The sequence below is a fragment of the Citrus clementina genome, unplaced genomic scaffold (genome assembly GCF_000493195.1).
Source record: "Citrus clementina cultivar Clemenules unplaced genomic scaffold, Citrus_clementina_v1.0 scaffold_3, whole genome shotgun sequence".
In the NCBI taxonomy this organism is placed as follows: domain Eukaryota; kingdom Viridiplantae; phylum Streptophyta; class Magnoliopsida; order Sapindales; family Rutaceae; genus Citrus; species Citrus x clementina.
This window is the reverse complement of record NW_006262339.1, coordinates 20858942-20885707: the sequence shown is the minus strand read 5'-3', so window position 1 is coordinate 20885707 and position 26766 is coordinate 20858942. Positions and strand designations below refer to the sequence as shown.

The 26766-nt window shown below is 32.2% G+C and overlaps 3 protein-coding genes across 4 annotated transcripts; 2 read left to right on the top strand and 1 right to left on the bottom strand.

Moving 5' to 3' along the window:
* Positions 1 to 8446: 8446 nt before the first annotated feature.
* LOC18046200 (pentatricopeptide repeat-containing protein At1g05670, mitochondrial) lies at positions 8447 to 9613 on the top strand. The gene has a single exon (XM_024187100.1). The coding sequence runs from the start codon at positions 8447 to 8449 to the stop codon at positions 9611 to 9613; it is 1167 nt and encodes a 388-aa protein (XP_024042868.1).
* Positions 9614 to 11671: 2058 nt separating this feature from the next.
* On the top strand, positions 11672 to 16952 carry LOC18046199 (protein DETOXIFICATION 14). The gene is made up of 7 exons (XM_024189540.1): positions 11672 to 11869; positions 12357 to 12901; positions 13007 to 13093; positions 13572 to 13628; positions 13746 to 13984; positions 15094 to 15299; positions 16881 to 16952. Exons 1-7 carry the CDS (start codon positions 11672 to 11674, stop codon positions 16950 to 16952), a joined length of 1404 nt encoding a protein of 467 aa, XP_024045308.1.
* Positions 16953 to 17056: 104 nt separating this feature from the next.
* LOC18046198 (mucin-5AC) lies at positions 17057 to 22065 on the bottom strand. Of its 2 annotated transcripts, none has more exons than XM_024189539.1 (7): positions 21685 to 22065; positions 20173 to 20796; positions 18709 to 19734; positions 18565 to 18617; positions 17953 to 18046; positions 17662 to 17799; positions 17057 to 17499 (listed from the first exon to the last, which is right to left on the bottom strand). In XM_024189539.1, exons 1-7 carry the CDS (start codon positions 21778 to 21780, stop codon positions 17461 to 17463), a joined length of 2070 nt encoding a protein of 689 aa, XP_024045307.1. In that variant the 5' UTR covers positions 21781 to 22065; the 3' UTR covers positions 17057 to 17460. The 2 variants fall into 2 exon arrangements, with proteins under 2 accessions (XP_024045307.1, XP_006441648.2); XM_006441585.2 differs by having other exon boundaries at positions 18730 to 19734.
* Between the last annotated feature and the right edge of the window lie 4701 nt (positions 22066 to 26766).

Genomic DNA, 26766 nt, shown 5'->3' with positions numbered 1-26766 from the left:
TTCGAGATGCTGCTTGGAATATTCGAGAGGTGGCAAAAGCACGTGGTCGCCACGGTAATTTTAACGTGGAAAAAGGCCGTCCCTCGTCAGTTAACTCCCGACTGTACACGTGTCTTGTTTTTATTGGCACAATGTCAGTTGCTATTGACCGGCCATTTATGTTGACCGGTCTAATTGCGTGCTTGAGTCGGTGTGTATACTCGGTGGCCTTTCTTAATTTATATTTTTGGAGTAATTATGACATCTGGATCCCTACGATTTTACATTTTCTTAAATTAAGGACATATGTTTTACCTTCTCAAAATATATATACATATATGTATACGTTGTTTTACATTTGCGCTAACAACGTACCTGACTAACCTTTGAAGTTCTATCCGTTTAAAATGTGATCACAACCCTCCATTGGGCCTATAAAACTTCTCAATCTCAATGAAAAACACATAAATTTATTTATTTTTATTGAGATTTTTTTACTAATGACAACAATATTGTGAAGTCCAAGATAAAGTAAAAAAATAAAAATAAGTGCTAAATATTTGCGATTGAGCTCTAGCAAGCAATTGTTAATTACCTATTTCGTACAACTTATTTAATAATTATAAATAAACGGCGCTTAAATCATTTATCTTTGATGCTTATTGTTGAGGCCATCAAGTAAAAATATAAAAATTATATTATAATCTTTCAAGAGCATTTTAGTTCGCGTAAGTTTTTTTTTTTAAATAAAAAAATGAGAATTTTTAGAAGGAAAGAATATATGTCAATAAGATTTATCTTCCCAACCACTTATTACCAAATTAAAAAAATTAAGTGGTCATTTGAATCCTCCAAATAAGTTTCTACACCAATTTTCTTTATAAACCCATAGTTTCAAATTAAGTATTAATCTTTTGCTTTTTAAACCCCCCATAATTCCATAACTAAACCTAATTAAATATGTGAATATTTAATTGGCATGAGGTTGTTCTAACTTAACCAAGATCCTCGGTTCGAGGCTTGGGAATGCAACTGCGTTAAATATTTGTTGGGAGAGTTTTACCGCCCTAGTGATCTTACCCGACTCGAATCAGGATTAATCGGAACCCAATGTAATCTTCGGATACCAGATGGTTTAATACACTGAAAAAAAAATGTGAATATTTTCTCTCTTATCCTTCAATAAAATGATCAAAACCAATTTTTTTTAGGAAAAAAAAAAATCTTTTTCTTTCTCCTCTTACTCCTGTTCCTTATCATAAACACATCTTGCAAAGAAAAATGACACTTTCAGGTTTCATAGAAACAGTCATTTAATTTTATGAAATAATTTCTTTTTCACATATGACAGAACTTTCGCTGATTCATTTGGCTTTTTCATTTGAGTGAGATTGATGAAACCCAATTTTTTTTTTCTCTTTACTTAATTGGAGTATTTTTGGATATGAGTTTTTGATCTTTTTGGTTTCTCGCAACAAGTGTATAAACTCTAGAATTTGGGTTTTGTCAAAATTCTTTCATTTTAGCCATCATCCTTGAACATTTCAGAAATTGAGTTTGACTCTTATTCAAAATCCATGACTGTTTTATAAACTTCTGTTGTATGAACGAATTGTAAAGGTCCTAAAGGAGGAATATTTATGGTAATTTATTTTTTTGCTTCCTGTCCAAAAAAAAAAGGTTTAATTATAATAAAATATTGATTTAAGGGTTTAAAGAGTAATTTAATGAGTTCAAATAACCCCACCATTAAATTTAGGATGAGCTATTTAAACTCGCTAAATTTCTAGTTATTTAAAAAAATAAATAGGTAGAGCTATTTGAACCCACCAAACTACTTATTAAACCTATTTATTAAATAAACTCACTCTAAATTTTTAAATTTTTAATTTTATTCAATAAACCCACTTAAATACCCAATATACCCTCACTAAACTCAATTTTTAGAATAATGTGTTTTAGTCATTAAACCCATTAAATTTATGTATAAACCTTTCTAAATATTTTTTTCTCCATTAAACTATTAACACATTCAGAAAAATATAGTTACAACACACGATCATCCTTCTTCTTCTTATTATTTTTTATTTAATGCAGCACAATTCCAAACCATCAGACATTTCTTATTCCATTTTACACAATTTATCACAGTCTCAACGTTTGATTCGAGATGTAGATTATTCAGATTCTTCATAGAGGCAAAAAAAAACAAACAATTTCTATTCCTATCATTGCTTCTGCTGTAATCACCAACATCAAATAAACCGCAGCCTTGGAAGTAACTTTTACAAATTGAATGCAAAGGAAAATACGCAACAGAGCAAATAGATACAACTGCTGCAGCAAACATCAAGCTCCTCCTCCTCCCATTCCCATTGCTGGCCTCAACATTCAAACCTAACTTTCTCTTTTTCAACTTCACCATTTGCTCCCTCCCGCCAGCATTGACCCAAGCTTGGCTGCTGCAAAGGAAGGAGGCTGTCATGGTCATTGCTGCCATTTCCACAATATTCATGTGCTTTCCTTAAATGTTTCATTGAATTTCTTATGTTGTTATTCAAAATCCAGAATATACATCTAAAATTTTCAAGCTACGTTAAATGTAAAGTTGTGTTCAAAAAATAAAATTTCTTTCTTTTTCCTTTTTAACTATATTTTAATGTCCATAATTGCAATTTATTTTAGGGATATTTATTCATAAAATATTATATTCCAATGTAAGTTTAATGAGTAGTCTGGTGAGTTCAAATATTCCCGCCTAAAAAAAATTTATTATTAAAAATTTGAAATCTAAAAATCTAAAAATTATCCTTTACCAATCACTTTCGCTCTTTACCTTACAATTAAATATTCTATCTCTACTCTCATAATCTGTAAACTAGTCACCCAATTTCACTCTCTTTTGTTTTTTGGTTTTCCATAGTATATCATGATTTATATTTCTTGCTTTATATATATAATAATTTTTTTCTTGATATTCATTAGTTTTTGTGTTTAGTCAAAATTAATTTCTTGATATTCATTAACTTTTATAGTTGATAAAAATTTATTGATGATCATTATTAATTAATAAATTTTATTCCTTTTAGTTAGTAATACAAATTATCTTCAGCTAAAAGAATATATTTGAATGAATTAATCAGAATTTGTGAAATTTAGAAAAAAATAATTAAGTAATTTTTTAAAAATTATTTAGATAATAAAATTCTTAATTAAAAGAGAATGTAAAGAGAAAATTGGTAAAAAATTGGTGGATTCAAACAGCGTTATTAAATTACTCTTTTATTATGCAAGTCCAATTTATTCTTATCATTTTCGGCAAACATGGGGATACGCACGTCTTTTTCGGTTTAAATCCTGTTAAAATTGGAGAGTTGTTTTTATGGGCTAGAGCAGCCCAAACCCAATACAATTAGAGGGCTATGTCTTGCCCAGGCCCAAATAGGTTTAAAAAAATGCGAAACCGAACGATACGGATCGGCTGGGTTTTATTGAAGAACCCGATTCAAACAGGTTCGAATTTTTTCGTTTATGGCCTTATTGGCTAGATTCAATACAATCCGTTTAATTTATAGAAATTCGATTTGTAGATTAGTGAATTGAATTGAATTGAAAATTTGATAATCCATAATTGGTGGATTGGATATGTATCTACTTTATAAATCTGCAAAAATTTGTGAGTCTGTAAAAAAAAAAAATATATTTATTTTATTAAAAATAAAACTTATAAATATGACATTAATACTTATAAGTAAATAAATAAGTTAAAATGTAATTATATTAATAATATATTATATCTTATTCAATAATAATATAAAATAAAAAAAATTAAATAAACAAATATAATTTCCTAAACAGTTAATTTTCATGTACTAATCTAAATAAATGAGATTTTTTTTTTCTTTTTGGTCTGTTATATTTTAAAACTTTAAATGTATTTTCTAGCTTTATTTAATCAATTAATTTATTTAAATCTTATTTGATTTTAAATTCGATCGGTAGTAAATTATTTTTATATTAATTTTTTTATTTAGTTAGTTTGTGTATTGGATAGAATTAAAAATTTTCAATCCGCAAACAAAACCGCAAAATAGTGGCTTGGATATTGATTTGGTCAAATCCGCATCCGATCTGCAGAGTTTGGATTAGATTTGGATTGAATTTCACCAATCCGTAGATTAAAAATTTCGTGAATCGAATATGTATTGATATCCAATCTGTAAAATCCGATCCGCGAACACCCCTATTACTAACACTTTCTCAAGAAGCTTTTTTTTTTTTTACTGTTGATTCGGATTTTATTTTCAATGTACTAAACTGAAAAACAAATCAAATATTTTGATTTTGTTAAATATCGAACCGATCAATTTTTTTAATTATATGTTAATTTCCATTTAATTTAATTATTATCACTTGAAACGGACTATTTGGTATTGTTTTTCACAAGTTATTTTACATTTTATAAAAATATAAAATATAAAATCTATTTAGTAGGTTATTTTCATTCAAATTTTATAGTACACTAAAAATAAACTATATGTATTTGATATTATTTAAAGCAACAAAGTGAAAACACAAATATTATATTTTCTACTTTTAAAGAATATGGTATCATCATCAAAGTGTGGGCCTTTGTATCCTTCACTTTCATAAACTTTTTTCATTTACTTTTAACAATTTTAACACTTTACTTTACTCTTCTATTTATCATTCACTAACTCACTAAGTATTCCAACTACCTCCAAGCTCTAATTGTTCTTCATCCTCTTAACTCAAGTCCAAGTATTTTTCTTCCGAGCCTCTCTTTTCATTTTGTAAAATTTTTTTTGGTTATTTTGCTAGTTACTTTTTGGAAGAATTTATTGGAATTATTTCTTTTAGAATATTTATCTATTATTATATGGGATCCAGCTACGGTACCACAGTGGTACCGTACCACTGGTTTTATCTTTTGTGCTAGCATTGTTGTAAAATTTCATTGAACCCCTTTCATTCATTTTATTTAAGCTTTACCTCATAAATATTAAATTAATTTATATTGCATCCATATAAACATTATAATTAGCACCTTATACTATTTACTATTTATACATTTTTCTTCTATATTGCACCTTTATCATAATACCCTCTCTTTATCACAAATACCGACGAACCCAATCCGAATTTCGTTTCCATTTCCGTCCACACCACTGGCCAAGGTTGGTACCGATCGAAAGATTGTGCGACGCCGGTCATCGCCATGCCATCCTTGTTGTAAAAATAACCGGGTCAACCTGACCCAAATTTTATTTTCGTTTCCAGCTACTCCACCGGCCAAGGTTGGTACCGATCGGAAGCTCGTATGATGCCGGTCATCTCCATGTCAGCCTTGTCGCCGTAAAGCATTCGGAAAGCTACTGATCGAAGCCGTGAAAAGTCATAGAATCCCCGCTTCAATTCGCTGTGGTTTCTCCAGTTTCCGGTGACGTCACCACTTGGGTTTTGTTCTCCATAGTTCTCTTTGTCTTTTCTGACCAACCACAGCCACCGAAGGAGCCGATTTGCCATTGATCGGCCGTTGAAGGATTCACGGGTTTGGAAGAAATAAACTTAATATTTGTGAAGTAAAGTTCAAATAAGAATAAGTGAAAGGGCTTCATGAAATTTTACACAGAAAAGACAAAAACAGTGGCATGGTGCCATTGATGCACGATAGGCGAGTCCTATTATATGTGTCTATATTTGCAGCGTGAAAAAGTACTTGTATAAGTAAATTTATTTGGGAGATTGCCAATTTTCCCCCTACAGTAATTAATATATACCATTTTCCCCCTACTGTTTTTATAATGCCCAAAAATTCCCCATGACAATATAAGTTTACAATATTACCCTTATTTTCAACTACTCTTTTATTTTTATTTATTATAAATTAAATAAATCACATGAATAGAAACCAAATAAAAAATTAAGCATTAAAAACAAGAAATATATGTTTTGATATGAGAAAAAAATTAATAATAAATTTTTTTTCTTGTACTTATTTATTTTGTGAAACTTTTCTTATAATAAATATATAAGAAAGTTATTATAAAATGATAAAAAACTTATTATAAGAAAATTTGAATGACAAATAAAAATTTATTATAAGATAAATAATAAAATATTTTACCTATACTTTTTACATTTAATTTTAAAAATATTAAAAAATATTTATTATAAGAAAATATTCACAAAATAAATAATTATAAGAAAAAAATTTTCATATCAAAACATATACTTCTTGTTTTAATACTTAATTTTTTATATAGTTTCTATTCATGTAATTTATTTAATTTAAAATAAATGTAAATAAAAGAATAATTAAAAAAAAGGTAATATTGTAAACTTATGTTGTCAGAGAGATTTGTGGCCATTATAAAAACAGTAAGGTGGCGTTTGTTTTTTAACTTAATGACTTAAAGTGACTTAACTTAATTAATTAAGTTAATTAGAAGTGTTTGTTTTTATAACTTAATGAGACTTTTTAGATAATTTTGACTTAATAAAATAAGCCAATTTTTTTGGCTTTTTACTTAATGGAAAAACCTGAATTAAGTCAATTACTTGCTAATGTAAAAAATATCCCTGCTTTATAATTTATTTTTCATGTCTATTCCAAAACTCACCCATAGATAGGGATGACAAATATCCAATTATGAATGGATAATATCCATCCAAACACAAATCTATAATTATCCATAATGGATATATCCATATCCATATCCAGTATTTAATATTGGACATGGATATGGATTTTATCCATATAACTATGGAGATCCATGGATATTTTATTTTTATTATATAAAAATAATAATATAAAATAGTTAAAATTCTAATATTAAATTTGGTTATTAAACTATTTATATTACTAATAATATATATATATATATATATATATATGTATGTATAATAAAATGACGGTCCGGTGGTCGGTGGCGGCGGTCCGGCAACTTTCCGGAAAATTCCGGCGGAGGTCCGGCGATGTCCGACGGTGTTCCGGCAACTTTCCGGCGAGGTCCGGTGGTGGTCCGGCGACCTTCCGGCGAGGTCCAACGGTAATTCCGGCGATGTCCGATGGTGGTCCGGTGGTGGTTCGGCGAATTTTCCGGTGGATGTTCATTTATAATATTAAATTAATAAAATAAAATAATAATTATTAATAGTATTAAATAAGTTAAAAAATTAAAGGATAATTTTGAAAACTTTAGGTTTTAATATAAGAGGAATTTAAAATTTTCACTAGTTAATATAATATTTTTATAATTGTTTGTTTATTATATTTTTTATTTTTTATTTTATAAAATTAAAATTTTTTAAACTTGCGTTGGGTTAAACGGATATCCATTGGGTAAAAATAATTATCCATATCCATCCATATCCATCTGGATATAATTTTAAAATATCCATTTCAAAATCTAAAAATTTTTGGATGGATATTATTCGATCCAATTGGATGGATATTGTGGATATCCATTATGGAGCGATCCAGTTGCCATCCCTACCCATAGACATTTATCCCACATAATAATCTCATCATTAGTTTTACGTATAAATGTTAAAATATTGTGGTATTTAATATATTATTTATTTGACATTCAAATTTAATAAGAATACAAATGTAAAAGTACATATTTTTAGTTTTTTAAGTTGAAAAAAACGAATAACTTAATACTTATTTTCTAAGATTCAGACGAAAAAATAAACATATTATTCAGATTTAGACATTCAGATCTATTCAGAATTCATACTAATTCAAATTTATTTAAATTTCAGATAAAAAAATAAACACCACCTAAGAAAGTAAATAGTATATACTAATTACTGTAGGGGAAAACTGACAATTTCCCAAACTTATTTTATAGATATATATGAGAATAATTTAAGTACAGTTAATTCACAAAGAGATTATCCGCAATTAGTCTATTTAAGCCCTGCAGATGTTTTTAATTAAAAAGCAGAACTGGACCGACCGTGTGGTCCGGTTTTTTCGTTCTCCATTTTGTTTTTCTCACACCTTACAGTCTCTCAAAATCCTTGATGCAGGAAGCTCAGTGGAAGAGGAGGTTCCCAAGATCAACTGAAAAGAATGAAATTATCAAAATCTTCAAAGAAGAATCTCAGATACTTGTCAATTGCAAACCCTTATTTCTGTCTTCGCTATTTGTTCTCTAACTCTTCGCAATCATATTTTTCTTGTAATCTCAAAACCCTAGTTTCGCCAAAACCCTCTCCAATCCCAAGCTTGAATTCAGATCAATTTCAATCAAAACCCACTTCAAATCCTTCATATTCCTTCATTTCCTCAATTGGGTCGTCTTCATTTTGTCATTTAACGCACCCGTCTTGTCATTCTTCACAAAATTTGTATTTCAGTGACTCTAATGGCAGCTGTAGAAGTCAAATATCGAAACTTGGGTTGTTGACAAGTCGATGCATTTCATCCTTTGCAATGGTTAATGGACCTTATGCCACTCCAAAGCAAGTTTCAGAGATTATTGAGTTATTAAGAAGTGGTGATAGTGAAACAGAATCCAAGTTGCTTTCGATGAGTGTAAGTCTATCTAATGCTTCTGTTATTGAGATTTTACGGGTTTTGAATTCCGAAAAAGTATCTGCATTATGTTTCTTAAAGTATATGAGGGAAATTATACCGGAATTTTATAAGAACTCTGATATTTGTAGTTTAGTTATTGATAATTGCGGACGATTAGATGATTATGAGACAATGCGTCAACTTTTGAATGAGTTTAATGTGTACCAAGTTTGCCTAAATGAAAAGGCATTTGGGTTTTTACCTGTACTGATTTCAAGTAAGGCGTTGACCAAGAAATGCATATGGAGAGTGGTTGAGGTTTTGAATCAAGTTGAGGGTTCATGTCTTGTTTCTGGTGTACGAGCATTGATTGAGATGTTTAGTGTTCTTGGACTGTATGAAATGGCAAAGTATGTGATAAAGAAGACAGAGAGGAAGGTGTCTTACTACAATATTCTAATTAAGGAAATGTGTCGGAGATGTGATTTTAAAGGACCAAGAGATTTACTTGTTGAAATGAGGCAAGTTGGTTGTGAACCAATCACACTGACGTATAATTATGTGCTTGGTGTTTTGTGTAAGAATGGTCAAGATGCTGACGCTTGTGAACTACTTGAAGAAATGCTTGGAAGGAATTGTCACCCAGATGCTATAACCTATGAAATATTTATAGTTTACTCCTGTAGAGTTGGAAAATTTGATGTTGCATTTAATTTTTTTAATCAAATGGTGAAGAGGGGTCTTCAACCTCGGCTAACGACACATGCTGCATTTATCAAGGGTTATTTCAGCTGTTATCGGTATGAGGATGCTTACAAGTATGTGGTTCTTTCAGCTGATAAGTATAAAAGCTCTAGCAACATGTTGTATAGCCTACTTGCAAGCCTTCATGATAAAAATAACAATCCAGTAATGGCCAAGAATGTACTTTCGGAAATGATGAAAATTGGTCTAAGACCAAACGTTTCAGTATACAGGAGAGTTTTGAAGCATCTACATACATCACGTCAAGAACATATGGCCAAATGTCTAAGCAGCAGGTATTCCAGTTTGAGTTTAGGGTCAAGTGTTGAAGCTAGATGATTTTCATTATTATAATTTTAAAATTATTTTCTTCTCCCCATGCAAAACTAGGTCATAGGAGCATTGTAGCTACAATGAAACTGAAGGCATTTTTCCTAGAATTTGTGTTCTTAGAAACCAACTTCATTTTTCCTAGAATTTGTTTTCTTGGAGACAAACTCCTAATTTTGTTTTTCTAATTCTATCAATCATTAGAGTCAAGTGCTGGGAAAAAGAAAAATATACCATTTATGCCTCAAATGTCGTAGTGAATTGAGCTATGTTCATCCTTTCGTGTGTATTATGAGTGACAAGTTTTCCTTCTCACCTCTTGTTGTTAAATATGTTTTACTATTTTGTTACGTCGTAGAACTGGAAAAATGTATGAGGAGAACTTTGTTCCTTAACACATTCATGTTGTTCTCCTCAGATGGGTGGTTTCTATATTTTGCTATCTTCTCTTCCCAATGGATAAACTTGCTACCGTACTATTTATGAGTCAGAAGTTTATCTGATATTTGCTTCTAAATCAAGTAAAGATTTTGTCATGTCTATGGAGTGATTGCCATGGAAACAACTAGATAAGCTGTATGATTTTAATTTATGGTGCGACTGTGAGTTTGATCATGGTTTTATGGAGGAGGGTTCCTTAGTGAAACAACTTTTATTTACATGAGTTTCTAAATCCAATAAACAATTTATTTAAACTAGTCATTGCTTATATTACCAGAATTTTGAACTAGTCATTATTAGGAAACGGGGGTGCCTGAGTCTAAATGTATGAAACTTGTTCACTCTCTTGCATTTATGTTGCATTCATGAAATGTATAATACTAGTTTTATTTTTTAATTTTTTTAACTAATAATATATATTGGTGGGATCTATTGGGATAATGGCGGGATAATTCGGTGCGGCACAACCACACCCTGAATATTTGAGTACAGAACAAGTCGAATCTCTTTTCCAAATATTTGCAAGAAAATCTTTTTCTACGTTTACACATGTGAGATTAGGGATGGCAAAATAATCTGGACCCGGCCCGGATCCAGACGAACCCGGATAATCCGGGCCGGGTTGAACTCGTATCGGAATGTAAAAAAATCTGGGTCCGGAATAAATTTTAATAACCCGGATATATCTGGGTTTGGGTCCGGGTTTAGGTTAACCCGAACATCCGAAACTCGGACCCGGATATCTAATTTTAATATTATTTCTTAATTAATTTTATTGATTAATCTAGATGTGTTATTGCTTGGAAATGTATTAATTTTTTATTTTTAGAATTTTAAAAATTGATATTGATTCATTGATCTGGGTTCAAAACCCGGAATTCAGAAACCCGAATTTTTTCGGGTTGAACCCGGACCCGGACTCGGGTGAAAAAATCCGGGTTAAAATCCAAGTCCGGGAAAAGAAAATGGTATCCGGGTCCGGATCCGGAAAGGCTAAACCCGGACCGGACCGGACCCGGATTTTGGCATCCCTATGTGAGAGTGCTTGGATCTATTCTGACGTGTAGGAAGGGAGTTACAGGTTTAATGAAGAAATAAAACGGAGAATAAACCAATTTCTGCAGTTCTGCACAACACACAACACTCAGAAATAGATTAAAGGAGCTTTAAATAAAACCATATATGAGTTCATTCTCAGTCATGGAAGTGGTCCAATACTGCATTATCCTTTTTAAAAGCTTACCTGTTTGTCACGAAAAACATCAAGAAATCGAGTGAGATGGACAACCACCTAAGTCTAATGAGATCCACATATTGTTTCAATCAGCAATAAATTAAGGGATCATTCCTTATCACTTGAAACATTTTGTATGAAAAGACAAGATTAAAAAATGCACAAATATCGAATCAAATCAATCATCACCAAATGGGGAATAAAGAGAGTTTTAATTGGAAAGGCAGATAAGTTTTATTTGGAACGGCAGATGAGTGGAACATACACTATCTGGGTTAATCAAGATAATCCATTAACTAATTCTCAAGTTTTATTCTCATGTATTGATATAAGAAGCAGCGTGTGGATTTAGGAGAAAAATAAATTATCAATAAAAGGGAATTTTAATTATTATGGGTAGCAAATTGGTGGTTTCTTTGAAAGAGATAAAGAAAGTGAGCTCCATAGCAGCTCCAATGGTCGCAGTGACAGTGTTGCAGTATCTTTTGCAGGTTGTTTCAGTGATAATGGTGGGACACCTTGATGAGCTCTCCCTGTCTGGAGCCTCCATCGCTACTTCTTTCACTAGTGTTACTGGCTTTAGTCTCCTAGTTAAGTCTTTCTTCACTTCTCTCTTTTTTCTTTTTGCTTTTTTATAAAATTTTGGTCTAAAATCAATTGGATAGAAAGATCAGCTTTTCCTTTAAGCTAAGTCATTAATTTAGATCATGCTTGAGCTTAGTCTTAAGCTTAATAAAGCTTTTGAACCTTAGCTCATACATTTTTTTGGTTAAGGATAACATTGATATTCTGATTCTTATTATTCAAGGCTGACTATCTTATACTTCTAATAACTTACTTATAAACTTGTTTTGTGAATATTTTGAATTTTTTGTTTAACTATTTCATGTGTGATGTTCATATCTTCTTAAAATTGAGACCAAAAATCTTTGCCAATAAAAAGAATTTGGTAAAAGACATGCATTGATGTCAATGACAAGCTAACACCAAAACCTGAGAAAAAGAAAGATTTGAACTAATTGGCACTACTTGTTAATTGTTTATCAAGTTACCAGAATTTTGTAAATTCCTGAGCAGTTTGGAATGGCAAGTGCATTGGAGACACTATGTGGACAAGCTTATGGAGCTGAGCAATTTCAGAAACTTGGAATCTACACACACTGCTCCATCATCTCACTCATTATAGTCTGTTTTCCAATATCTCTTCTATGGATTTTTACTGACAAGCTACTAATCCTTGTTGGCCAAGACCCTTTGATCTCCCGTGTCGCTAAAAAATACGCAATATTTTTAATCCCTAACCTCTTTTCCTATGCTGTTCTTCAATCATTCATCAGATTTTTTCAGGTTCAGAGTTTGATCCTTCCAATGCTTTATAGCTCAGTTTTAACTTTGTGCTTTCATATTCCTCTTTGTTGGGCACTAGTGTTTAAAATAAAACTGGGAAGTAATGGAGCTGCTTTGGCCGTCGGCTTATCGTATTGGTTCAATGTGTTGTTGCTTGGATTTTACATAAAGTATTCTTCAGAATGTGAAAAAACTAGAGCTAGTTTTTCGATAGATGTGTTCTCGAGCATCAAAGAGTTCATCAGATTTGCTGTTCCTTCTGCTGTAATGGTTTGGTAAATTTTTTTTTCTTTTCTATGAGGAAATTGTTGGCTTTGAACCATTTAACTATTTTGTTCCAGGTTTTTTAAACGTTTTTTTTTCTTGGCATGTGCATGTAGTTTTGAATGGTGGTCATATGAGGTTCTTATTCTGCTTTCTGGACTGCTACCAAATCCCAAACTAGAGGCTTCAGTTTTTTCACTGTGGTATGTGTTTTAGTGCCCACTTGACATGGCTTCTTTTTAAGCTATAATTGCAAAAAGCTCCAATTTTAAGGGAAGAATCTCAAATGTTGGGCTTCTTTGCTTCTATAAAAAGTTGTTTATGAGTCACTTTCAATTATTACATTATCACCATTTTGTCAAATTAGAATAATATCAGGGACGTAAACTCTTTACTGAAACTACTGTATACAAATTGAAGTGACATGAAAACATCATTGGCTAGATAGATGTTAAAAAGTCAGTGTAATTAAAAACAAAAAATCTTTGAACCATGTGGTAATCATATAATAGTCACGCCAACTTCCAAAATTGACATCGAAAATTACTCAATCAGAAGCCTTTGATTAAATATTTTTTCAGAAGCATGAGAAACAGACACTTGCTCAATTTGATAATGTGGGATTTTGAATACAATATTGTTTCTAAGTCTGATCTCTTTTTTTTTTCCCTCTCCTAACAGCTTTACCATTACTTATTTGCACTACTTCATACCGTATGGATTTGGTAGTACTGTAAGGTCTGCTCCCAGCCTCTAAAAACCTCACAATTTTTGTGCACATGCATTGACTCACATTTGAGATTACTTCATCATTTTCAAATGAAAAAGCTTCAACCATTAATAACCATTTTACAGTACCCGAGTTTCCAATGAGCTGGGAGCTGGGAATCCGAAGGCAGCGAAAATGGCTGTCTGTGCCATAATCATTCTTGCAGCAGCAGAGATGGTTACTGTGAGCATAGTTCTATTGTTCTGTCGCCATATTTTGGGATATGCTTTGAGCAGCTCCGAGGACATTGTTCATCGTTTGGCAGATATGGTTCCTTTCATTTGTCTCTCAATTATTATGGACAGTTTACAAGCAGTACTCTCAGGTTTGTTCTAAATCATCTTGAAACCTGTTTCTTGGTCTATCAAATACCATTTTCGTTTTCAAAAAATACCACTTTGAAATTGATACCAATCTTCTAAAAAACATGAGCTTTCTGGTTTTTAACGACCGTTTTCATTCTTAAAAATTTTTATTTGAATTGGAAGAATGACATTTTATTAGTGATATAATTTCAAAATGTTCAGGGAGCGTTTAGTATCGTTTTTGCACAGTTGTTTTTCATTTTACAAAAATATAAATTAAGAGAACTTGTTTGGTAGAATTTATTTTTATAATGTTTTCGATTTGCATGAAAACAAATGCTACTTGTTTCTTATATGTAATTAAAAACATAAAAAAAGGAATAATTTTTGTTTCCCACTATAATCGGCCCGCCGTTTTGTAAGGAAAAAAAGAAAAAGTGACTTCTTTATATTTATGTCAGTAAAATGTAGTAAATCAAATTAATGGGTCTCATCAAAGATTAAAAAAAAAATCATTTTCCAAGACAACTGCAGACAGTGCATGTTATTAAAATAAATTTTTAATTATTATATAGTACTATTTCTTGGCAAACTACTAAATATATTTCACAAATTTTATTTTCAAACTAACTTTGAAATAAACTACAAAACCTGCTTGTATATTTATTAAAAACTAATCACATCTATACTCTAATACAAATGCAACAATATCATTTGGAATACAAGACCAAACGCATAGTTTTTTTTTAATCATTTTCTGAGAATAGATCGTGTGAAGGAAAACAATGATGATGAATATATGTTTACAGTATCAGATTTTTAATTATTCTGATGAAATATGTTTTAAAAGCATTTAGTGCCAAATTTTTAGTGATATTTTATAAAAAGAAAGCAATGTCTTTAAGGTAATAAACACGTTTAGTAACATGTTTTTACATAAAAATTTTTAAACCGAAAACATTAAACCCAAATCCATTTTGAAAAATGAGTAAGAAAATGAAAGGTATAAAAATCAGCTTGATTTTTTTTTTTCAAAAAAAAAATCTGCATCAGTCATGTCAAAGCAACAAATTATTATCTGTAAATTCACTTAATAATTTCCAAAAACATGTTTTATTGTTTATTTCAGGTGTTGCAAGGGGAAGTGGGTGGCAAAAGATAGGAGCCTTTGTAAATCTTGGAGCATATTATCTTGTTGGAATTCCAATAGCAGCAGTTTTGGCTTTCGTTTTTCAGTTAAAAGGGAAAGGTCTTTTGATTGGACTAGCAACAGGATCTTTTGTACAAGCAGCTTTGCTTGCTCTCAAAATAGTCTTCACAGATTGGGGAAAACAGGTTTTGAATATACAACTTTTCTTTTACATACGTTTATTATACTTTTACTTTTTGGCACTTGCTGCTTCACTATATTGTTTTTTTTTTCTAAAATCAAACATGGGTTCGCTTTTGTTTTATAAAATGAGTAAAATAATTGGAATGAGAATCGAATATATGTTTTCTAATTTAGGACAAAAAAATATTTTTTCCATCCAACATTCTACTTAATTACTATTTTGAAACTGATTTCTATTTAGCAAAAAAATAAATATATAAATAAATAAAAACCGTGGCAAACAATTTTTAGAGGGCATTTGGTACTGTTTGATATTTTATGCATTTGTTTTAGAGAAGAAAAATAGTATTTTAATTCTAGTTAATTATTATTTAGAAATAAAATTATGTTTGTAGCTTGTTTTCAAAATATTATTAATTATTTAAAAATAAAAATAGTGAGATACTTTTAGTGGAAATTTTTATAAAACGTGCTTTAACACATTCATAACCTAAGGGGAAAGTCATCTAAAACATCAAGCTCATAACAACAAAAATAGAATGACATCAAATTATATTTTAAAGCACCAATCAAACTAAATAAAAACAATCTATTTACAAACAACTTCGTTTCTTTTATAAGAAAAAAATTATTAAAAAAATGAGATTTGCATCTTATACATTTACATAAGAAAAATCATTATAAAAATTTAACAACCATTAAAAAAAAATTATATGAGAGGTAAGGAGACTTGCATAGAGAGTTGAGCTTTGGTGAGCTTGCATAGATAGATGACATTTGATAATTTGGAAAAGTGAGAAGGGAATTTGATAAAGGTTGAATTGAATGTGGTATCTGAGTGCTAGACATGGTTTGTAGGTTAAATGTTTGAAATTTGAAATTTACTTGTTTGTTTTTCTTAACTTATGTTTGATTTTTAAAAATTTATATCTTAATAGAAAAGTAAACTTTTGTGACTTTTATTTAATTAAGAGAATGTCTGAATGAGAAGTAAATATTATATTTCAAAAATATCTCTACAAAATATATTTATTTCTTAAACTATAAAGTATAATCTTTTTTGTTTTAAATTATAAGAATATAAATCAAATAACCATATTTAAGATTTTTTATTTATTTATAAAAACAGACAAAAGTTCACTTATATTTAGATATTAAAAAAGAAGTCATTTAGATATTCCTAATTAAACCCATTCAAATTAAAAAAAAAAATACACACAACTTTTCTTCTACAGGCAACTTAGTTACCTTAAAAATAAAGAACTGCTTCTACAAAAGTGGAGAACAACCGTTTTGCTTCATCCAATTTTCTTTAAAAAAGTGAGGAGATACAGATATTTCATTTTACTAATTCTCCATTTACTGTTAAAAAACATGCCCACTAAACATAGTTTCTAACTTTTTGTTCTTGCAAAATGCAAAACACCTAATGAAAAGACAATTCCAAACACACCCTATCTTTCTCTTGCCTTATTTTGGTTTTGGAAAACAGTGAACACCCACTTAATTTTTGTAATCGTGAAAAGGCTTTTGGCATGCAACGGCACCGGTGTTGACTTGAATTTGATCCATTGATACTGTAGGCATCAAAAGCAAGAGAGAGAATCTTTGAAGGAGATTCCCAGCAGAGGCAGAGCCAGGAAATTGACTCATAAAGGGCAACATGGGAACCCACTTCTCATAAGATTATATAATAGGGAAAAGAATTCCTTTTTAAAGGAGAAAAAAAAAAGCACAACAACAACAACAACAACAACAATCAACTATCTAAAATTTGCAATTTGTTATTTGCATTACTCGATAGCCTTCAGAAAAAAGAGAGCCTTGCATGAGCATAAACTTCCTATCTGAAAGACTGTAACTATTAACCAATACAGTAATTCTCACTTAGCCTGATGGACTACATATTTTTCTTTATTTACAAAGATGCAATATCTCTACGTGTTCATTTTATTGAATTTAATTTCTGCTACTTCAATCGCAATTGTACCCAGTCCTTTCGTTGCATAGGTAAGAGTGACGCAAGTGTCATCTACATATGCCCCCAGCAACTTTGCAAACTATTGAACGAGTTGATTGACAAGACGGGGTTTCTCCTATGTATCCCATTCACTGCCTGCTAGGTCTCATTTGTCTGCGTGCCGACTTTGTAGCAGTACTAATTCAACCACGTTTTTCATCCCCAGACTGCCGTGGTGCAATCTGAAACGTCAACCACATTGCTTTAGTATGTCCACAAAATAATGGAAGAAAGATGGGGATATAATATAACAAATGTTAATCCGATAAATGTATTCAATTCGAAATTTTGTTCTCAAACAAACCCTAAGCAAACAAAGTTAGAGATGATAAAAGATATGCGACCTTAGGGACTCGCTTTTCATGCAGAGTCTTGAAATTATTGGACACCATAGATGATGGAGGCTTTGGGTCTCTTCTTGGTCCAGTAGATGATAGAGCTTTGGGATCTCTTCCAAGCTCAAGAATTTCTTTTTCTTTTCCCTGCAATGCAAGATTTCCACTCTTAGTAACTTAAAAATATTGCATTCATCACTGGTTGGTTGAAGGCAGTGAACAAGCATAACAAGTATAATTTTCTGAAGTAGAGACCATCAGCAAGTGGATCCATATATATAAACTAGAGCAATTAATCACCTCTTTCTGTTTTCCTCCTTGGACAAGACTCCTGTGTCCAAGCTGAGCTCCAACAATTTGACTTGATTTACTCGGAGAAGAAAGGTTTGCAGACCTGTTATTTGCAGACATGATAATCAATCAGATTCTATTTTCCAAACCTCATGAGACACAAGAAATGGAAGAAGCAGATACAGACAATGACAAATAATTTAAACAGTTAGCATCCAAATATAACATGCATTGGTTTTCTCCATTTGAAAAAACACTTGCCAGCTTCATCCTGGCTCGTAAAAACTATTCAAGTTTATTGGTTTAAGATCAAGTATCTGCACACGTGCCCCGTAAATCATATTCTTATCGCATATCTTACACTAGATGAAAAAAGAAATTCTAAAGCTGAAATGATCCGCATTAACCTGTCATTTGCAAATTCGAAAAGCAAAATATGTCATAATTTCTTAACAAAACAAATTTTGAGCACTACATGAATTAAATGACTTCACTCTTCAACTGGTACAAGAACCACTGAATTTCTAAAGCTTCCTAACAACTCAACCAAATATCCTGAAAATTACACAAATCAAATGGTTTAAGGGAGAGGCTAAGGAAGAGGGTGAGTGAGAATCAGACCTCTTGCCCAGGTTTCTCAAACCACCAGTAGAAGCTTTATCCTTTGAAATACCCTGCAATTATAAATATTATTCAACTGTGAGAGGAAGTCATTACCAAATATTAAAAACACTCAAAAATTTAACACACAAACATCTAATTTACCTTAGAAGATAGAGAACTAACCGGTATACTTTTAGGTAACTTCTCATCCATGCCTTGGGGAGGTGTGTTTGGATTCACCGGACGAGTTAAACTTGAAGAAGATGACACTGGCATACCACATGGAACATGAATCGATGACCTTTTTGATAACTTCCCAGCCAAGCCTTGAGAGTTTTTGCTTGGCTTTGCCGGAGGAGTTCTTAAACTTGAAGAAGATGACACTTGCATAACAGATTGAGTAGGAACTGGCAACCTTGTTGGCAACTTCCCAGCTGAGCCTTCAGAGGTGGTGCTTGGCTTCGCTGGACTTCTTCTACTTGATGTAGATGACACTGGCTCAGCACATTGAACAGGAACTGATGACCTTGTCAGTAACTTCCCAGCCAAGCCTTGAGAGTTTTTGCTTGGCTTTGCCGGAGGAGTTCTTATACTTGAAGAAGATGACACTTGCTTAGCAGATTGAGTAGGAACTGGCAACCTTGTTGGTAACTTCCCAGCCAAGCCTTCAGAGGTGGTGCTTGGCTTCACTGGACTTCTTGTACTTGATGTAGATGACACTGGCTTAGCACATTGAACAGGAACTGATGACCTTGTCAGTAACTTCCCAGCCAAACCTACGGAGGTTGTGCTAGGCTTCATCAGATGATCTCTTATACTTGAAGAAGATGACACTATCTTAGCAGATTGAGCAGGAACTGGCAACCTTGGTGGTAACTTTCCAGCCAAACCTGGGGAAATTTTGCTTTGCTTCATCAGATGAGCTCTTACACTTGAAAATGATGACACCTGATTACCCTTTGCTGACAAAGAGTCTGGAACAGTTGCAGTGGGGCAAACTTTTGTAGTTTGTCTTTTAGTTTTGCTTGCAGCTTTAGGACCACTTTTCTTAATCGGAAGAAGACTGTTATCAGTCTTCTGAGTGATTTTTCTATGGGTTGGTTTTGGCTTCTCGGATTCCTTAATAGCATTTTTTGCAGTTCCGCTGCTTTCCAGATCTGTCTTATTTCTGAGAGAGGCAACAATTCCCTGTTTAAGATATGGAATGTCCTATCTATGAGACACTGATAGTAGAAAACGCAACAGATATAATAGAACACTATCCATTGTAAGGAAATAACTATCACTGCTTTTTTTGGTCATTACAAGACATCAAGTTTATTGAAATCAACTTAAATAAACAAGAAATTCCAACATCCTATTGGTCAAATTTAGTTTGGCCTTCAATCTGCCTGACGTTTCACCAAATTGTGATCTCCAGCTTGCAGAAAGTTTTCTAATCTATAAGAAACTTTCCTGTCTAGATCCAAGGATTTTTAACTGCTCATGGAAGAGGAAGTTAGCTAGACTAATTTGTTAGATTAAAAAGTGAAATTCTCAAAGCAGAGTTGAATATTCAGTTCAGCTGTTAAATAGGGGGCAGGTAATTTAGGAACAGACATGCAAAACAAGAGAATGGTCATTTACCTTTGCCTGTAAACCAGGTACTTGTTTCTTTGGCTGGTTAGTTTTATGGCTGACTGAACTGGAGACCAGACTTTTCTTAGAGGCAGTTTTCATGCTACCACTTGGAGAATTTTGAGATGAAGAAGTCCTTTTAGTAGAATGTTTTGCTTTGATAGTAGATGAGAATAAACTCGTTATATTCTTCATATCTTTAACAGTAGACAAGCTATTTTTACACCATTGTGCTTCAGTATCTTGCCCTGAGTCACACACAGTGCCTCCTGGTGATGAGTTGAGGCTAGTAATTGTGCTGTTGTCTGAAATAGGAATTTGGCTAACATTGTTTTCGTCTTTTGACACTGTTGAATTGACATCTGTGGTACTACTCTGTGCAACTTGGCAAGCATCACGCTGGGTGAATTCTTGCTGCTGTGCTTGTAATCCCTTAATAGCTCTAAGCTTTTTGTAGTATTCTTCAAAGTAAGCCTTTTTCTGAGCAACTAATCCGGGATTTTTGAATTTATCCAACTCTTCCTGAAATCTGTCATGAGGGAAAACAGACCGTTTTTCCCATGCAAGTGCCTCGGTAGCATATTTTCCAAAAGAAACTGAACCTTGATCAAGAATACTGGAGAGGGATACAGACTGCACATAAAGCCAGAACCAGAAATAACAACAATAAAAGAAATAAAAAAAAATTCAGAGAAAATCTCTAGAATAATTAAAATGATGCTCAACATTCAAATGGATTAAGTTTTTAAATCCTCCATTTGAGCTTTAACTGAGGAGGATGTAGTGGGGAAAACTGAACTTTCAAATAGACAATCTACTGCCAAAGTTCTGGAATAAATTAAACTAAAGAGAATCTACTCAAATGGTTTTTCAATATAACAAATTAAACTAAATTAAGTTATGGTTATTTTAGAAATTGAAAAAGAAATGACCAAATAATTTTCAGCAGTTATCAACTCTCTCAAAGCCGAAACAAAGAGCCTGAACTCCTTGTATAGCCCTCCATAAGTACTAATCTGAAGTCTAATGATTTCTTTTAAACATTTGATAAAACAATTTCTTGAATGCTTCCAGAGAAAACACATTAAGAGTAATATTTATAACTATTGTGCTTCTATTTTACTTAATATATAGCAATCATACACGCAATCCAAACGGCTACTTATATTTGACCGCTAGTGATTCCATTATGTTATACCTATTTGTAAAATTCAAACATAACATAACTTTCCTTTCATTCCAAGTAACAATGCATTTTTTTTAGCACGTATTTGTTAAATATTAAGTTAATTCATAAAACTGAATATCATCTAATTATCATAAATTAATTTTAAAATTCATATAATCCATACACACACCAAAAAAAAAAAAAAAAACGTGTGATTACATAACTACACTTTCTAAATAGAACGAAAACCGTAGAGAAATTGAATCACAATTAAATGGAAACCAAAAATATAATTAAAAAAACTGTAATAATTAAAAAATTACATTTATAAATTTTTTTTATTGATAAAATACCTCAAACTCAAGGTGCTGCTGGCTGTCAAATGACAATTCAGGTGAAGACCTGGCGCTACTCTCGAAGAAGGCTTGATGATCAACCTCAACTGCCATTTAAAAAATTTCTTAAACTTTTTTTTTCTGAATTTTACTTTCTTGTTATTCTCATTTTCTCAAAATTACTTCCGCAGTTCCTTTAGGTCTATATTTGATTCCTCGGGACGCATTTTCCTTCGTTTTCCTTCAGTTTCTCGGCATCCAAACAGTCATCTCGAGGCGAAAATTACTACCAGTTTATCGCCGGATCTTCACCACTTTCAAATGCACAGAGGATTTGTCTCAATCCTTCACATTTTTTCTCATCTTCGAATCCTTATTGTTTTTATTTTTAATTTTTTGGTTGTTTTTCGTCGGAACAGCGACGGCAAATTAAATGGCGCTTAAAAAGGGCCACCAGAGCAACTAACGCACATAAGCAAGGTCCCACTCTGCCACGTGGATTACGATAGCATTATCGTTTTAAATTTTTAATCCCTACCTCTGCATCTTAATTACGTAAATGCCATCGTATTTCGCTCTTATATTTGTGCGGGCCTATTCCAAGAGGATCCTGTACTCCCATCATTTGAAGCACGCGTGGCATTATGTTTCATTAATGAAGCTTGTTTGCTTTTGAATGGTGGATAATTCGCATCATTGGTACGAGTGAGTAGATACTAGATTCCTATTTTCGGATAAAACGATAATATTTTTTATTTATAAAATGTTTACGATGGCGTGTGTGATTCCACGTGGGTGGAGCGGTTAAACGAACATGGGTTGCGATGGGGGCCACGCGATCTAAGCGTGGAGTAATAAACTTGTATGCAAAGTTTAGATTTAGAGTTTGTGCATGATATTTTTAAAATCCACATGATCTCATTATAATTTTTACTATATTTGATAATCGCTCTTATAAAAGCAAATTACAAAAAAGTAAAATAAAATGCCCAAAAACAAAATATTTGGAACATATGTTTACAGTTGCAATGCATGTATAAAGTTTCCGAGGGCAAGATTATGTTGACACAGGGTAGTTAACCTTTTTTTTTAAATTTTTTTTGGGCCAATTACACTGCAGTCCTATTACTTGTTAGGAAAAAACAAGATTTTTAAATTTTAACACGTTAGTATTACATGTTGTGTAAATTTTAATGTACTCGCAAGCGCACGAATTTATTGTAGTATAGACTAATGGTGACGAGTGTCGATCCCACGAGGAGGTGGATTTTAATTATGTGTATAGAATTAATTTTGTAAATGGGTTGTTGGATTTATGGTGGAAATGATTTGGAATATGCTAAGACTTAAATTAAAATGGCGAGAATAAATTCTAAAATTGGAATTGCAATGGAGAGAATAAATTGAAGAGAAAATCTATTAAATTGACGTACTTGGGTATCTGGATCCATATCAACATGCATCATGGGCTAAATAATCCGTATTAATGCCAATTAAATCATGAGGGGGGAATCTACACCTCATGAACCACGCTCTAATCAATATGGTGCTAAGGACTTATCGTGCCAAATAATAATAACCTTGTACTAGAGGGCCGGTGTAACCAAGGCGGTACTAGACAAGATTAGTATTATTTGTCGACGAGAAGTCAAAACATCCACAAAAACTAGAGGGGAAGAGAAAATAAATTTACCAAATTAAGCCCATGACACATGTTGAGACTTCACCTTCAACCCAAGCTTGAAAGAAAATTAGCCACTCATAATTGAACTAGGGGCAAAATGGGAATTTATTAAAATACGAAGAAAATACAAGATGGAGAGGGAATTACAGAAAACAGAGTCTAAAAATGGATTCAGAGATATCAAATTAGGGGGGAGAGGCCCCCTTTTTATAGATACATGGAGTAAATCATGGCCATCGAATTAAAAACAGTTTGGATGCTCAGGATTGCGCCACGTCATCAATCAACAGTCCACGGTTTGACCACGCGGATGAACAGTAACACGGTTTGACCCGACTTTAAACAGTAACACGGTTTGATCCGGATGAACAGTAACGCGGTTTGGTTGAAAATAATCCTGTGTGATGCATGCACCGTATGCGAGATTTTTCGTCCACTGATATGCTGCCATGTCACCATCAACAGTATATAAGAATTTTAGTCCAACAGGATCGTGACACCTCATCAGTCAATGCCACGTCATCGGTCCGGCTATGTGAATAGTGTCGTGAACAGTAACGTATACAGTACCGTACACGTGAATAGTACCGTACATGTGAACAGTGCCATTTTTCCTTTTATGCTCCTCCTAAGGTTTTCGACCGTCCTGAGTTCAAAAGTGATGTCCGTTTTGCCATCTGATTTCTCGTTTATTGTGAAATGACTATAATGCCCCTAAAATACATAAAATACTTAATTAAAATAAAACACATGTAATTAAATCACAAGAAGGTTAAATACATAAAAGTAAGGGTTGTTAGTAAGACTTGAAATGTAAAATGACGGTTTTCTCCTTTATAAATATGCATTTTCTAACACTCAACACACCCCCCAACCAGCTTATTGCTAGTCCCTAGCAAATAAAGCGAAAACAAAATTTAAATTCAAAATGATTTTTTTTTTTTTTTAGAAACACTCGTGTTTATTCAATTAGATTAATGATAGCAATCAAATAAAAGTATAAGCATTATCTCCAGTCTAAAGCAACATCACACCCACATCAACCATCCATATGAATTAGCCCAGTAGACTTTGTTATAGCTACTTTCAAGAATGACATGTCAACCCCCAAAATCTCACTGGAAGTAGTGACACTCTCACTGGAAGTAGTGACACTCTCACAAATAAATTAAACCCAATAAAAATAGTCACTCCAATGAATGGTAATTGAGAGAGAAAATAATAAAGAAGTGATATCACATGCTCTCACCAAGATGAAATAAATATGCCCTCAGCTTAGAAATAATACGATCTCAAGTCAAATAAAATGTTAGTCAACCCACTTTATTTATTATTATTTTTTAATTATGCATCACTACATCTTTTTAGCCCATATAACTAGTTTTTACTTCGGACTATAGTTCCCTAAAATCAAAAAGGACTTTTATTAGGACGTAACGTAGGCTAGGGACATGGTTAACAAAGAAGGGAAATAAGGAAAACAAAGTGTATGTTTGAGAAAAATGCAGAGAATTTTTTTTTTTTTTTGGAAGTTGCAAGGTGGATTTCACCTATTATTGTTATTTTTATTCTTTTGAAACAACAATTGTTGTTTTGTTTTTTTTTCTCTTTTTTTTTTTGCTTTTATTTGGCACAACTTCACTGAACAAAATAATTATTTATATTTTTCTCAAACATAAATAGGTGATGGACCTTATAAGACATCGGGTAATACTCCAAATCGGAGTGGGTCAAGATGATAAGTTGACAAAGAAAAGGTTTTTTTTTTTTTTAAAGGCTCAAAAGGGTTAACTATGGATATTTAATAAAATGGATGGCTAGAAAGGCTCAAACGGATCAAAGATGGCCTTTCCATCGTCTTTTAGGGCTCTAAATAATCATCCATATCTACTAGTTAGATGGGCCTCCCAATGTAACAACACAAATTTTTTTCTCTTTTTTTTATTTTTTATTACACAATTTTTTTAAGGGTTAACTCAAAAGCAATTTAGAGATCGTGTGTAAAATAATAAACTGCTAAGCTGTATAAAGAGTGGGCAAAAGGGTTATTCTCCAAGAAAAATAATAGGCTCAAAAACTCACTTGGTATTTATTATGACATGTTCATTCCTTCAAGCAACTCATATTTGTCTCTAACATCAACATGTAGAGTAGCAAACATAATGTAACATCACTTAAGACCAAAGATAATACAAATACTAAAATTTAAAATTAATCATGTCATCCAATGTTAAAACAAATCACACAATTTTTTTTTTTAAACAACATTCTACCCCCCAACCTATTCTAAACATGAAAGGAAAATATGCATGCAGAAATGTGAAAATGGATCCCAAAAAAACAAATTAGAAAAAGTACACTTAAAATGATAGAAAAAGAAAATGGTTTTTTTTTTTTTACTAAGAAGATGCGTTTCTAGAGGCACTACACTCCATATTCAGCCATCTTCGACTCAAAAGTTGGAAAATATATATTCATAGAGGAGAAATTAAAAAGAAGAAAAATAAACATCAAAACTTAATAAAGAAAAAGAAAAAGTCTAATTTTTTTTTGAAATTTTTTTTTGTTTTTTTTTCAAACAATGAAAATGCGTTTCTAGAGTAACTACACTCCATATTCAGCCATCTTCAACACAAAAAGTTAGCAACAGTTAGTTTCTACAACAAAAATTAGTAAAAACTTAACCAAAATTCCACAATTGTCGACTATTCCCTCCCCCCAACCAGAACGAAACATTGTCCTCAATGTTTGAAATGAAAGAAGTAGAGTTTAGAAGACATCACCTGGGTGGTGTAACACAGAAGAAAATATTTACAGGCGGAGAGTTAAATCTAATTTGTACTTCTTACTGCTGCTACTGTTACCATCATTATTTGGACGCTCCAACACAAAGGTCCAGGGGTCTGGCTCCGGTCTATAAGCTTGTAACAGATCAAGTAGCTCATTAGCAGTGTGAGCACAAATAAAGAGTTTTTTCACATTAGCGGGAATGAAATAGTTTTTTATTGCATGGTTAAGAAATGCGATAAAGCCATCATAAAAGTTATTGACATTTAACAAACCGATGGGTTTCTGGTGGATGTGCAGATGGGCCCAAGATGCTAGTGTGATAAGTGCCTCTAGTGTTGCAAGATCTCCTGGAAGGAAAATAAAAGCATCAGCATGATTAAGCATTTCAGTTATTCTTTCTTGCATACCTGAGACGACTAACTCTTCTCTAGTTGATGAGTCAGAAGAACTGCCCAATGGTTTTAGGACTCTTGGGATGATGCCTAACACTTGACTTCCTCTGATAAAAGCTGCTTCTGAGACCATTTTTGATAACCCTCGGTTACCTCCTCCATACACCAAGTGTAATTTTCTCTCTGCTATACTTCGACCCAGATCGATGGCTGACTCAACGAACTCTTTATGTT